The sequence below is a fragment of the Ursus arctos genome, unplaced genomic scaffold (genome assembly GCF_023065955.2).
Source record: "Ursus arctos isolate Adak ecotype North America unplaced genomic scaffold, UrsArc2.0 scaffold_5, whole genome shotgun sequence".
Taxonomy (NCBI): Eukaryota; Metazoa; Chordata; class Mammalia; order Carnivora; family Ursidae; genus Ursus; species Ursus arctos.
Genome location: NW_026623067.1, coordinates 59,195,403 through 59,210,431, shown reverse-complemented (window position 1 = coordinate 59,210,431; position 15,029 = coordinate 59,195,403). Strand labels below are relative to the sequence as shown.

At 37.7% G+C, this 15,029-nt stretch overlaps 1 protein-coding gene across 18 annotated transcripts in view; it reads left to right on the top strand.

Moving 5' to 3' along the window:
* Positions 1–38: 38 nt before the first annotated feature.
* GFM2 (GTP dependent ribosome recycling factor mitochondrial 2) overlaps positions 39–15,029 on the top strand; it is a 68,324-nt gene continuing 53,333 nt past the window's right edge. For 2 of the 18 annotated variants that reach the window (XM_044384122.3, XM_044384118.3), the window contains exons 1-6: positions 67–421; positions 5,404–5,530; positions 6,549–6,635; positions 8,149–8,233; positions 10,100–10,157; positions 10,584–10,681. In XM_044384122.3, coding sequence (XP_044240057.2) covers positions 6,573–6,635; positions 8,149–8,233; positions 10,100–10,157; positions 10,584–10,681 — 304 coding nt within the window. In that variant the 5' untranslated portion in view covers positions 67–421; positions 5,404–5,530; positions 6,549–6,572. Of the gene's footprint in view, positions 422–5,403; positions 5,531–6,548; positions 6,636–8,148; positions 8,234–10,099; positions 10,158–10,583; positions 10,816–15,029 lie in introns of those variants that run through there. The other 16 variants (XM_048220831.2, XM_026498781.4, XM_048220830.2 and 13 more) reach the window with 14 other exon arrangements.

Below are 15,029 nucleotides of genomic sequence, written 5' to 3'. Positions count from 1 at the left end.
GGAAGTTGCTAGCGGGCGGAAGTTGCTAGCAGGCGGCATTTGAGTGTTGCACCGCCGGAAGTGGCGACGTGCGGCGGCCGGAGGAGGTGGGCGAGGAAGAGCTGAGTTCGGCTCTGGAGTTACCCCGGCGTTCGTTGAGGTAGTGTGTCGTGACGCGAGCCTTTTGCGGACTTTGGCGCAGCCTGCACCTGCGGCGTTCAACACCCGGCGGGGAAAAGCCGGCCTCCAGTATGTGACCTAGTGCCAGGTGAATACCGGACCGCGCGCGGGGTGCGACTCCCGCGTGCCTACGACTGTGCGGCGCCCTGGGCACTGTGCCCCCTTTAGGAAGGCAACAGCCAGCCACAAGGGAGGACGAAAGGGCTTCCAGAAGGCCTTAATCATCTTTCTAAGTCTTAGTTCATGGAGTTGAGGCACTAAGGTGGGTTTGGGATTTGAGGTTTTTCAAGGCTCCATCTTCTAATCTGATTTATTTTCTTTAAAACCCTAATTCTACCCAGCATTCTCAGGTGCAATAAATTACGTAATTTCTCTTCCTAGACTACGCTTCCCCCAGGTTTTGCTTCCTACACCTACTTGACGTCTTTGCTCAAATGTCATTTAAATGTCACTTGCTTAAGTGACTTTGCTTACAATTACTGCCCGGTTCCCTTTCGTGGCTAATTCTTCTCTACAGCACATGTCACCGTAGGAGATGCTAAGTATTTTATTTATTCCTTCTGTTATGTATCTAGTGACCAGGATAGAGAGAGTATGAGTGCGAGGATGTCTTTTGTTCACTACTTTTCTCCCATTTACCAGGAGGCAGTGGTAGACATAATAACAAATTCTTCTTGAGTAAATGAATTTAATTCTCATACTGATCCGGTAATGTGATAAATGGAAAGAAAGGTTCAGCGATTCTAAGCGATTTATCCAAGATCACAGAAGACTTGGGACTCCAGCAAGTCTTCTGCAAACTACTCAGGTCTTTGCCCACTTGACATTTCTATTATAATGAGAAGTTTATGGAAAGTTTTAAAGACTTTCTATTGAAGTGTAAGTTACACGCAAACAACGCATGCTGTAGATAGATGCTTCAGTGGGTTTTCAAACTCTGACCACACTCAGTAAGCCCCACCTGAATCAAGAAATTACATTAACCTGCACCCCAGAAGCCTTCCTTAAGCCTCTTTCCAGTCTCAGCCACTCCCAAGTGTAAATACTATCCTGACTTGTAACAGAATGGATTAGTTTTTCCCGTTTTATACTTTATATAATTGGAAGCATACAGTATGAACTCTTTTGTGTTGGTTTCTTTTGCTTAACATTGTGAGATTTATCCTTATTGTTTCCTGTTGTGGTTCTTTCAGCTTACGGAAATTTTTAGTAGGTTTAAGTTGTGAACTCATCAGTACGTTTTTTCATCTATGATTTCTCAAAACCACTCATGCCCTTTTTGCCTTCTGAACCAGGAATAGAAAGTAAATAAGTTCTTAAAGGTTAAGTAGTGGTCACATTTTGATTTGTGTAAAATAGAGGAGGCAAAGTGGTTGGCTATGTTGTTTATCATTTGTTCTTACTTTCAGCTGTGATCGCAGGCTAAAAATGACCTAAGCAGATCAATGTCAGCAAAACTTTCTTAGAAAAATTTACTTTCTATATACCCGGCAGTAGCCAAGTTGGATAGCATCACTTCTTTGTTTAATCTACCAAAAGGATATAGTAGATACACACTTTTTGCATTTTGGCAGTCAGAAGCATGAAAATGAGTTTCTCTGATTGGATGAAACTTTAGATAGTATTTATTGCTGTAGGTGAGATTATAAGTGACAAGTCAGGAGGATGTGAGAGCTGCTTTATAAGTTGATTGTGTATGGTTAAAAAGTCAAGCTTATTTATGTTAAAAAAAGAGGAACAGGTATAGTAAGAGCTTTGTAAAAAGTATTATGATTGAAATGTTTGCTATTGTAATATGCAGGAGACAGGCTAGAATTTTTAAAGCTAACATTTTTTTCGAGGTTGGGGATCACGTGCTACTCATTTTAAATTTCTAGTAACCAACTTCTCGTGTTGCTCCAGTAAATGTTAAAGGAATAAGGTAATTGGAAAGTGCTTTATCAGTACAGTTGACCTAAATTTAAAAGTTTCTTTAACTACTTAGGCTGTTTTTTAGCAAGTAAAAGTTAACTTGGTAAACTTTTTTCTTGTATGAGAGTTAAAGGCTAGAACTGATTTTTAAAATTTAGATAAAATTCACATAACCTCAGATGGTTTGTTTTAGAAATAAATTTTGTAGTAAAAACAAGTGTTTAGATTGATAGCATGAGATGATCTATTGAACATAGAAAAAAATCAAAGATGATATTAGGGATTGACGTTAATAAAAACATATTGGCCTAATTCGTATGTGATATTTTTCTTAAAAACACTGGATATAACACAAATGTGAAATGAAGTTTCTAATTTGGGAGAAATTACTAAGTATGTTAACACCTACCACCTGCAAACACAGAACAACTTGATGCTTTAGGATCTCTTTTCGTATATTACTTGATTCTCAGCAGCATCCCCTTCAATTTTGCTTGTATACTGATGTATTTTATGTTTTTTTTTTAAAGATTTTATTTATTTGACAGAGAATGAGAGAACAAGCAGGGGGAATGGCAGGCACAGGGAGAAGTAGGCTTCCTGCTGAGCAGAGAGCCTCACGTGGGTGGTTAATCCCAGGACCCTGGGATCCTGAAGGCAGATGCCTAACTGACTAAGCCACCCAGGTACCCTGTGATTGTTCTTTAGTGGTCCATGATTTGTCTCTCTCTTTCTTTTTTTTTTTAAGATTTTATTTATTTGAGAGACAAGAGAGTGAGTGAGAGCCTGAGCAGGAGGAGGGGCAGAGGAAGAGGGAGAAGCTGACTGCCCGCTGAGCAGGGAGCCCAATGAAGGGCTTGATCCCAGGACCCTTAGGTTATCACCTGAACTGAGGGCAGATGCTTAACCAACTCAGCCACCCAGGCACCCCCATGATTTCTCTTTTTGTATATTAGGCCTTACAGGCATGATACTCTGCTGATTAAAAAAACAACAACAACAAAAAAAACATGGGTTCTTTTTGTTTATTGGTGGTGTAACTTGTTGCCAGTAATGTAGAATGGGTATTTACCCGTTTTTCTTCCTCATTGTTGCGCTTGTACCATTAGGTGTTACAACATTCAGTGGAACACCTTATTCTCCAGGCCTGAAGGAGGTTTGGGCCTTACAGAATAACTCACTTGATAGCACCTGTAGTAGGTAACCATTTTTGTTGAAAATCATTGATCCATGGGAAGGAAGAAAATCCTCCATCACTGGAGGATCCTCATCAACTTAATAGGTCAAAAAATGAAGCATTGTGCTGGGCCGTGTTGTTAGAAGATCCCTCCTTTTGGAGAGCTCACAGAATGGAGAGAGCTTGTGACTACCGTATTTGTCATGAGTAAATACAAGTTCCAAGTGTTATGGAAACATAGGAAAGATAGTATTAAAACTTTCTAGGAAATTAGGAAAAGCTTTCAAGTTGGGGCATGAAGATCAAATGGAAATTGACCAAGAATGGAGTCTTGGGGATTTTAGGATTGCTTTCAGGCAGTGGCAACATTACATACAAAAGTGGGAAGGTGCCAAAGTATGATGTTTCTGGGGAATTTTGGCTAGAGCTCCCTGGTATAGATAGAGTAGGGAATAGGAGAGTACAAGTCATGAAGATAGTTGGGAACAGATTTTGTTGTATTAAGAACCTATTTATTTAAATGTTTTTGAGAAGGTAAGTGTTGAGAGGAAGTTCTTTATTTGAAGGATATGTGTAAATAATGGATTAAAGCAGTATCTCCCACTTGAGTGATTTGAGTGCTACTTTTTAAGACTGGTCATATCTGAATGTCACCTGTGTTATTATTTACTTAATTTTCCTCAAATTCACATTTTAAAGTAAAAAAATTTAACCTCTTAACCATTAATATATACAAGATGGATTCTGTTGGCTAGTTTTTCTAATATTTAGTAAACCATTTTTTTTTCCTTTCTATAACCTAAATTAATCATGGGCATTCACTGGGGGAAACAGGGTTTGTAATAAGTTTTCCAAATTTAGTCTATAATAACGCTTCACACTCTTAAAAATGATTTAGAGCTCCAAAGAGTTTTGTTTATGCAGGTTATAATTCATATTCAACTATTAGAAATGAAAACTTCAAAATATTTTAGTAATTCACTTAAACTTAATAAATACACTAAATCTTAATGTAAGTAATATAGTTTTATGAGAAATACCTTTTATTTTACAAAACAAAATAAGTTTGAGGACTGTTTTACCTTGCCTTACAATTTTGCAAGTCTCTTTAATGTTGGGCATAAGAGAAAACAGCTGGCATCTATCACCTTCTGTATTTGTTAGTATGTATGTATGATTTTTTTTTTTGATTGAACTATCTGAAGAATATCCAGCCTTATACACGTAGGTCATACAGGTGGTTGGGAAAGGTATCGAGTATTTTAATAATCTTTACAGAAAATTGTGGATGACCTTAGATGCTCTACCAGGCTTTGACAAGTAGTAGTTTCTTTTTTTTTTTTTTTTTTTAATTTTTTTTTATTATGTTAGTCACCATGTAGTACATCCCTGGTTTCTGATGTAAAGTTCGATGATTCATTAGTTGCGTATAACACCCAGTGCACCATGCAATATGTGCCCTCCTTACTACCCATCACCGGTCTATCCCATTCCCCCACCCCCCTCCCCTCTGAGGCCCTCAGTTTGTTTCTCATAGTCCATAGTCTCTCATGTTTTATTCCCCCTTCTGATTACCCCCCCTTTCTTTATCCCTTTCTTCCCCTGATCTTCCTAGTTCTTATGTTCCATAGATGAGAGAAATCATATGATAATTGTTTTTCTCTGCTTGACTTATTTCACTTAGCATCATCTCCTCCATTGCCGTCCATGTTGCAGCAAATGTTGAGAACTCGTTCTTTCTGATAGCTGAGTAATATTCCATTGTATATATGGACCACAACTTCTCAATCCAGTCATCTGTTGAAGGGCATCTTGGTTCCTTCCACGATTTGGCTATTGTGGACAATGCTGCTATAGACATTGGGGTGCATATGGCCCTTCTCTTCACTACGTCTGTATCTTTGGGGTAAATACCCAGTAGTGCAATGCTGGGTCATAGGGTAGCCCAATTTTTAACTTTTTAAGGGACCTCCACACTGTTTTCCAAAGTGGCTGTACCAACTTGCATTCCCACCAACAGTGTAGGAGGGATCCCCTTTCTCCACATCCTCTCCAGCAATTGTTGACAAGTAGTTTCTTAGTTGCAACGTGGAATAAAACCCTATTAGTGAGTTTTTTTGTATTTTGTTCTGCTAAAATCTGTCGTTCTGTTTTAGAGTGGATCTGACATGCATGATATTGCAAACGTCCTGAGCTTTGGCACTGGAAGCGAAGAAGAGGGAATGGATTCAAGATAAATTTAGGAAATAAAATCACAAGGATTTGATGACTTCCTAAATGAGGGTTAGTGAGTCGTGCCTGGGTGGCTCAGTTGGTAAATCAGTCTGCTCTTGATTTTGGCTTAGGTCATGATCTCAGGGTTGTGAGATCAAGCCCTGCATCAGATTGCACACTGTACGTGGGGACCGCATCAGATTCTGCCTCCGCCCCCTCCCCCCCCAGGACCCCCGTGCTCTCTCTAAAAAAAATAATAATGATAAATGAGAGTTAGTGAATGTGGCTGTTTTAAAACATAGAAAGGAACAGATTAGGAGGAAAAATAATGAGTTTTTAAAAAGATCTAATTTTTTAAGTAATCTCCATACCCAATGTGGAGTTCAAACTTAAAACCCTGAGATCAAGAGTTGCATACTCCATCAAGTGAGGCAGCCAGGTGCCCCAAAGTGATGAGTTTTGACATGGTTTCTTCTATAACATGGCACCCAATGTCTCCCTGCTTTCTGCTCCCTACCTAGTCTCAGTGCTTCCATGAACTTCTCATAGCTTTGATAGTGTACTTGAAACATAGTTCATATTCAGTAAATGTTTTTAAACCAAAGATACTTGGTTTTTATAATCACAGAAGAGGACTTGCTTTTGTGTATTTTTTTACATATTTATTTAGAAAAATCAATATACAGGTAAACCAATAAGTTACACTACCAATGAGAAATCACCAAGTTAACATGTAGATGCTTACCTTTCTATACTAAATTCTATGTAATCATATAAATACATTGTAATTGCTGCAATATATTTTTGTAATCTCAGTCTTTTTCTACAGTATGTTCGTATCTTGAAGAATTAAAGCATGTTGAAAAAATAAAGAACATTTTAGCTTGAGAACCATATTTCTCACATGTCAGAATTTTCGTTTTTGAATGATGCATTGAGTTTTTTTGATAGCTAAAAATGCTGTACCTACTTTTAAAATGTAATACATTTTTACCATATATATATTACATCTGCCTTACTTTACATATGTCTTACTGGTATATAGTACATAAACTTAGTTTTAAAATTTTGTGTATTTCTTTTTCAGAGAATAACAGTTTAGAGGGTTGACATGTTTTCCAACTTGAGGAAGTTTGGAGTAAATCATAAGAAAATACCCATCCTGCACGTTAATGTAAGCTTTTCTTGTAAAATTAAATGTACTTCAGCTTCAGTTACTTTACTTAAACTAGTATATTTTTATCTTCATCAGTTTTTCTTAATAGGGAATGGGGGAGAAACTGTAACCAGAAGCAGCAGGCTTTATCAGTAGTCTGAAATGCATTTTACTACTTTAAAATTCCCTGTGCAGTATTTTAAGGACTATCCATTTGTATATTCCATTTTGAGGTCATTAACGCCCCAAGAAGTTACACAGGTTTTCTTTGGTGTTTTCATTGCTGATGCTTTCAGACTGCACACCTGTGACAGGTAGCTACTGTGTTGCCCTGGTCATTATGCAGTGGAAATTTAAAGTTTTGAGTCTCTACTCTTGAAATATTTTCTTAGGATAATAGTGTTTTATTGCCAAAAACTTGGTAACTAATGCACAGGGAATATAGAAGACATAGGCATGCATTCCATGATATCGTAAAAGGCAGATTGTGGCAGCCCATAATTATTACATACACTAAGTTTAACAATTCTAAATGTATTGGTAGTCATTAAATATATATCTAGTGGTCTGAGATAGATTGGGATGGGGAATAGTCAACTTCTGTGTGGAAACACTAGGAGAAGATACCTGAGGAATTTTTAAGAATGCCAGTCTTGGTTCTCCCAACATCCTTCCCCTCAGATGTTTTTAAAGTTTTCCAGGTGATTCTAATGTGTAGCCACTTATAAATTCTGAGTTCCATGACCCCTACCAGCTCTTAGCACCTGTAGAGGAGAATCGAGGAGTAACCAGTTTGAGAGACCTTATTTAACTTTTCTGGCTCTCTGGACACTTCAGGTTCAGGTTTGGATTTTCAAACTATAGCTATCAGAATCACCTGGAGCTTGGGGCACCTGGGTGACAGAGTTGGTTGAGCTTTGGACTCTTGGTTTCAGCTCAGGTCCTGATCTCAGGGTTGTGAGATTGAACCCTACACCAGGCTCTGCGCTTAGTGCAGTCTGCTTAGGACTCTCTCTCCCTCCCCCTTTTACCCCCCCCTTATGAGCGGCTCTCTCTCTCTCTCTCAAATAAATCTTAAAAAAAAAAAAAAGAATCACCTGGAGGGCTTGTTGAACCACAGCTTGTTCAATACACTTGAAACTAATATAACACTATGTTAATTATACATCAGTTAAAAACAAAAAAACAAAAAAACAACAACCCACAGATTGTTTGCCTCTCCCCAGAGTTTCTCATTCTCTTGTCTGGAGTAGGTCCAGAGAATTTGTGTTCCCTCTGTTGCTAATGCTGCAGGTCTTAGAGAACCATCTTCTAAGATCAGCTCAAAACAGCATGTCAGTGTTAGTTTTATTTTTGTTTTTTCCTATAGTATAATTTTGGGTTGTCACTTTTTAAAAGGAGCTGAAGTTAATGGGGACTATTTTAAGGAGATTCAAAGTAGTTTCGACAAAGCATAGTTATGATGCTCAAAGTATTCTAATAAGTCATGCTAAAATAAAATTCATATCAGGTTTCTTTTTCTCCTTGCTAGAATATGTGCTGCTCTAAAATAAGAGCATATTTAAAAAGATTAAAGCCACGTGTGCCTCTTGGAAGAAGCTACAGTTCTCTGCCAGGTACAAATTTTTATTCTTGTCATTTTACTGAAACTGCTTGTTTGCTTTCTGTCATTGGCAAACATTTATTAAGGGTCTCCATTTTGAAAATAGTGGGTTCGTTTTACTTGTTGGCCCTTTCCTTGAGATTGTTAGGAGTTGAAAGTATTCTGATAGATGCCGGGAGGGAGAACCAGTAGGCCTGCACTCCTCATCTGCTGGCTGGCTAAATGAGCTAAACAAAGAGGATTGCTGGCTTTAGTAGCTGGCTCAGAAGTTTAGAGGGTTTTCTACTTATAGAGTGCTTTTGCTGTAAGTACTGTTTTTCTAGTCCGTTTCTGGTTTTTATACAAAAGTATTTTCTGTCAGTAGAGGTTTGCTAAAATAATTTATTTTGAAGATCCTTAAGAGTAGTTGGTTAAATGTTTATCTGGGATAGTTTGCGTTAGGTAAAATGGCTATTAAAAGCTTGATGCTTGGAGCACCTGGGTGTCTTGGTTGAGCATCTGCTTTCAGCCCAGGTCTTGATCCCAGGGTCCTGGGTTCGAGCCCGTGTTGGGCTCCTTGCTCAGCGGGGAGCCTGCTTCTCCCCCTCTCTCTGCCTCCTGCTCCCCCTGCTTGTGCTCTCTCTGTCAAATAAATAAATAAAATCTTAAAGAAAACTTGATGCTTGAAGAACTGATGAATTCTGAATGTTCTTCCTGTGTTTGAAGTAAGCAAGCATATGGGAGACTCTTTGAAACTAGTTTCATTATGTGGCTGTTCGCATTACCATCTTGTCATGTGAGAATCATGGAGTAAACATACTGATTGGTTGTGTGACTTGTAATGTAATTAAATGTGAATTTAATGCCCTGTATTATTGATTTGTATCTGTTTCTATATTTTGTCATGCAGATTTATCTGTAGCCATACAGATCATCTATAAGTCTTAAAACTGCCATCAGGTTTTCAAAATACAATAGAACTGTTCTTAATTTGTTAGAGAAATTTTGCAAAACTCATTTAAATAGTAGGAAGGTATAGATTAGAATTATAAATGTAACTGCATTTTTGCTTTAATATTAATAAAATACATTGTAAGCATGGAGTAAATTATTATGGGCTTTTGGTATTCCAGAAATACTACTTGGCCTTTTAGAAGTATTAGATTGTTATGTATCCTGTTCAGTAATACCTCCTAGGCCATCTTTAAAGGTACTTTGTGCTTGGGATTATGGAGGGAAGATACATTTCAAATTGTACCAAAATTCATTACCTGATATGAGGATAACTCTTCACTCTTCAAGCCTTGACAATGCAGGTTTACAGGACTGTGCATTTTATATTTCTTTTATTTAAATGCTGTGGCCATGAGATTGTTATGAACATTCTAATTCTACAATTCTGTGTATTATGTCTATTACAGAATTATAGAAAGTGGCAAAGACTGGGGTAAATTTATATTTTTCTGAGGTTATGATCTAGAAATTGTTGTTTCAGAACTTTATCTTAGGGGCACCTGGGTGGCTCAGTCAGTTGAGCGCCTGCCTTCGGCTCAGTTCATGATCCCGGGGTCCTGGGATCGTGTTCTGCATTGGGCTCTCTGCTCAGTGGGGAGCCTGCTTCTTCCTCTCCCTCTGCTTGCTGCTCTGCCTACTTGTGCTTTCTTTGTCAAATAAATAAATAAATAAAATTTTTTAAAAACAAAAAAAATTTATCTTACGTTATCTGCTGGCTTTTTACAGATTGCAGGAAAATTATTTTTAGGTACATGAGAGTTTTATTTAGCTTGGATTTTACTTTAATTGGAATTATAGTATTTGCTTAAAATTACTTTAACTTTTTTGATTTGCAGATTAAAGGGAAATTTCTTAAACTTTTAAATTGTAACCCTCTTTCCATTAGGTTTAGTTGGAAATGATATCAAATCCCTTCGTTCCGTCATCAGTCCTCCCATAGCTAAGTGAGTACTATCACTGATATACTCTTTTCCATATATTGCTGTAAAAAGTTAAGAGTTTCTTTCACGGGCTTAATTTAGCATTGTTAATTTAGTATTTTGCCCTAGTTAAGTATAAATAGATATTGGCATGTATCTTAAAAGTGGTTTTTTCCTGAATTCAATACTAAATGTTTTTAATGTAGCAACAGCACATAGAAATAAGTACAAGATTCATAAGATTATAGTTCACTCTTTTGTTAGCTATTTTGTCAGAATAATGTGGTAGGGATATGTTTTCTGTTTTCCTAGTTCTTATACCATTATAAAAATTATTGAAATACTAACCAGCTTTGAAATTTGCATAGCATACATATTTTGGTTTTACATTTTTATTAATGTCTGTCTTGTAATACATGCTTTTTTTTTTTTTTCCTATGTTTTAAACAGGATCCGTAATATTGGAATTATGGCTCATATTGATGCAGGCAAAACTACCACCACAGAAAGAATATTGTACTACTCTGGATACACAAGATCACTGGGAGGTTAGAATGGATTCCTCCTCTCCCCAACCCCCCATTAGCAAAAAGCATCACTGGAAAATATTTTAAGAAGTCAACCTAGAGATCTTGAGTATGGCATGGAAGCACTGATGTCTAAGCCACAACACAAAGATAAGGTAGTTGCAACACCCACTAAAGAGTCTTCTTAGGTTCAACTAAACATTCAGATTCACAGGACTGTCTTGGGCCGCAATTCACCCTGGTCTACTCAGAAGGCTATTAGGAAAGAACCATAGCTTCCCAGCACACCAGCAATAGGTGTTTGTTTCTGCATTTAAAGCAGTCCACAGAGCTTCTGGGAGCTATCTTCTTTGGCTACCCAAAAGTGATAGTTTAACAAGATTCACAGGAGCCACCCTGACTTACAATCCCCATGTCCCTTAGGAATGGTAACCTCTTGTTATAGTTCCGTGGGCTATCTTCCAGGTTTACCACAAAGGACATGCCATATCCCACTCAGGGAAGCCTAAAGCTGTGTATCTCCATCAGGTATTTACAGTTCACATAAAGCTCTTCCCAGTTCAGACGTAGCTTACCAGTCACAAACTTTTTCCTATATGATATTTTGCCTAGCAAATAGTTGACATACTTGTGTTCTCTGGCTTCTAGAAGAAAAGAACCAAGAAAGTTAACCAAAGGTCAAATTCTCTTGCAGAAGAAGAAAGGATTTTGTTAATCCAACCCACAGTAGTAGTAGTATTTACCTAAGTTTTTATTTTTTAATTATAATATGTCAGAAACTGTGGTTCTTGACCGGTTATGCACATTTGAATCCCCATGTAGTTTTTTTGTTTATTTGGTTTTTAAATGACAGTGCCTTAGCTCTACTCTGGAAACTAAGATTCAGCAAGTATGTAGTGTGGCCTGGGTGTCTGTATTTTTGTGTCATATATTTTGAAAGTCTGTATTTATCTCGTACACATTTATGATTGTTGTGTTTCTCTGATGAATCTACTTCTTTTTATCATTATGAAGTGCCTTTCTTTACTTCTGGTAAAATAATTTGTTTTGAAATTTGAGATTTCAGGGTCATGAGGTCCCTATTACCAGAAGTGGAAATGAGTATCTTTTTCAAAAGCTCCACAAAAATTTTGAAATGCATTATATTGACAGCCGTTTCTCTAGACCCTTGAAATTGGTTGAGACTTAACATAGTATTTATAGAGGAAAAGAACACCCAGGATTAGAATATTCATGATGATAGTTTCCAAAATGTATGAATATATGTGTTTCTCATAGAATTACTGCTATGTAAATGGGGCTATAACAGCAAAGCATGGAGCATTATTAGGCTTCCTCTGTTATGACACAAATACGGTCTTAATTCTTCCCTCACATCCCCAGTTTGTATCCCCGAAGCAGGGGTCCAGATGAGGTGGCACAAGCAACGTTCAAGTTACCTTTTTTTAAATTGTGGTAAAAAACACATAATGTTACATTTACCATATTAACCATCTCTAAGTGCACATTTAATTAGTGTTATATGTATTTATACTGTTGGCAACCAATCTTTGGAACTTTTTTATCTTGCATAACCCAAACTAAACCCATTAATAATAACTCCACATTTTTCCCCTCTGCCCAGCTTTTGGAAACTACCATTCCATTTTCTCTTTCTATGAATTTGATACCCCATGTAAGTGGGATCATAGAGTATTTGTCCTTTTGTGGCTTATTTAATAGCCACATGTCCTCAAGGTTTGTCTCTACAACTCTGTTTCTGTGACAACTCTATACATTATACTGTGCTCACCATGAGTGTAGCTACCATCTGACATCGTACAACACTATTATAATGCCATCAACTGTATTCTATATGCTGTACCTTTCATCATTGTCACTTATTCATTCCGTAACTAGAAGTCTCCCAGTTCCCTTTACCCATATGTCCATCCCCCATCTTCCTTCCCTCTGGCAACCATCAGCTCTCATTGTATTTATGGGTCTGCTGCTGCTTTTTGTTTGTTTCATATTCCACTTAGCTTGCTACCCTCTACCTCCATCTGTGTTGTTCAGGTGGCAAGATCTCATAATTCTTTGTGGCTGAGTAGTATTCGTGTGTGTGTGTTTTTCACATCTTCTTTATCCATTCATCTATAGATGGACTCGTAGATTGCTTGCGTATCTTGGCTGTTATTAATGCTGCAGTGAATTTGCGGGTGCCGGTATCTCTGTTTTTGTTTTTTCTTCAGTTTTTCATCATGATAGGTGTACTCTTTATCCTAATCTCCTATTTCCCCTATCCTTTCACCCACCTCCCCTCTGTTAACCATCAGTTTGTTCTTTATAGTTAGGAGTCTGGGTTTTTTTGGCCTTTTTTTAAATTTTATTTTATTTTATTTTTTTTAAGATTTTATTTATTTATGTGATAGAGAGACAGCCAGCGAGAGAGGGAACACAGCAGGGGGAGTGGGAAAGGAAGAAGCAGGCTCATAGCGGAGGAGCCCGATGTGGGACTCGATCCCGGCACACCGGGATCACGCCCTGAGCCGAAGGCAGACGCTTTAACGACTGCGCTACCCAGGCGCCCCTTTAATTTAATTTTTTTAAAGTAGGCTCCATGCCCAGCACGGAGCCCCACTTGGGGCTTGAACTCAGGACCCTGAGATCAAGACCTGAGCTTAGATCAAGAGTTGCATGCTTAACCAACTGAGCCACCCAGGTCCCGAACACTTGAGCTCTATCCATGTTGTTGCAAAGGTCAAGATTTTATTATTTTTTATGGCTCAGTAATATTTCACGGTGTGTGTGTGTGTGTGTGTGTGTGTGTATGTGTGTATGTGTGTACACCACATCTTTATCCATTCATCTATCGATGGACACTTGGGCTGCTTCCATAGACTGTTATAAATAATGCTGCAGTAAACATAGGGGTACAGGTATCCCTTTCAGTTAGTGTTTTTGTATTTTTGGGGTAAATACCCAGTAGTTTGATTACCCCGTTGTTAGGGTAGTTCTATTTTTAGCTTTCTAAAGACCCTCCCTACTGTTTTCTACAGTGGCTGCACCAGTTTGCATTTCCACCACATTGTAGGAGTGTTCCTTTTTCCCCACATCTTTGCCAACACTTACTTCTCGTGTTTTTGAATTTAACTATTCTGATAGGTGTGAGGCGATAGCCCACTGTGGTTGTGATTTGCATTTCCCTGATGAAGAGTGATTTTGAGCATCTTTTTATGTGTCTGTTGGCCATCTGCATGTCTTCTTTGGAGAAATGTCTGTTCACGTCTTCTGCCCATCTTTTAATTGGATTATTTGTTTTTTGGATGTTGAGTTGTATTAGTTCTTATATATATTTTGGATACTAACCCTTTATTGGATATATCATTTGCAAATATGTTCTCCCATTCAGCAGGTTGTCTTTTAGTTTTGTTGTTTTCTTGGCTGCACAGAAACTTTTTATTTCAATGTAGTCCTAATACTTTATTATTGCTTTTATTTCCCTTTCCTCAGAAGACATATCTAGAAGGATATTGCTAAACTGATGTTAGAGAAATTCGCTCCTGTGTTCTATTCTAGGATTTTTGTGGTTTCAGGTCTCACATGTAGGTCTTTATTCCATTTGAGATTATTTTTGTGTATGGTGATAGAAAGTGGTCCCGTTTCCTTCTTTGCATGTGGTTGTCCAGTTTTCCCAACACCATTCATTGAAGACTTTTTCCCATTGGATGTTCATTTCTCCTTTGTTGAATACTAAGTGACCATATATTGTGGGTTTATTTCTGGGTTTTGTGTTCTATTCCATCGTGTGTCTATTTTTATCCAAGTACCATACTTTTTTATTACTGCAGCTTTGTAATATAACTTGAAACCTGGGAGGACCTGGGTGGCTCAGTCAGTAAAGCGTCTTCCTTTGGCTTAAGTCATGATCCTGGAGTCCAGGGTTCAAGCCCTGCATTGGGCTCCCTGCTCAGCAGGAAATCTGCTTCTCCCTCTCCGCATCCCACTGCCCGTCCCCCTGCTCGTGCTCTCTCACTCACTCTCTCAAATAAATAAGTAAAATCTTTAAAAAAAAAATCTGGAATTGTGTGATACCTCCAATTTTGTTTTTCTTTTTCAAGATTGATTTGGCTATTTAGGGTCTTTTGTGGGTACATACAAATTTTAGAATTATTCTAGTTCTGTGAAAAATGCTGTTATTTTGATAGGAGTTGCATTAAATATATAAATCGCTTTAGGTGGTTTGGACATTTTAACAATATTCTTAAGCATGGAATGTCTTTCCATTTCTTTGTGTCGTATTGACTTTGTTTCATCACCGTTTTATTGTTTTTAGAGTAGAGGTCTTTCACGTCTTTGGTTAAGTTTATTCCAAGGTATTTAATTGTTT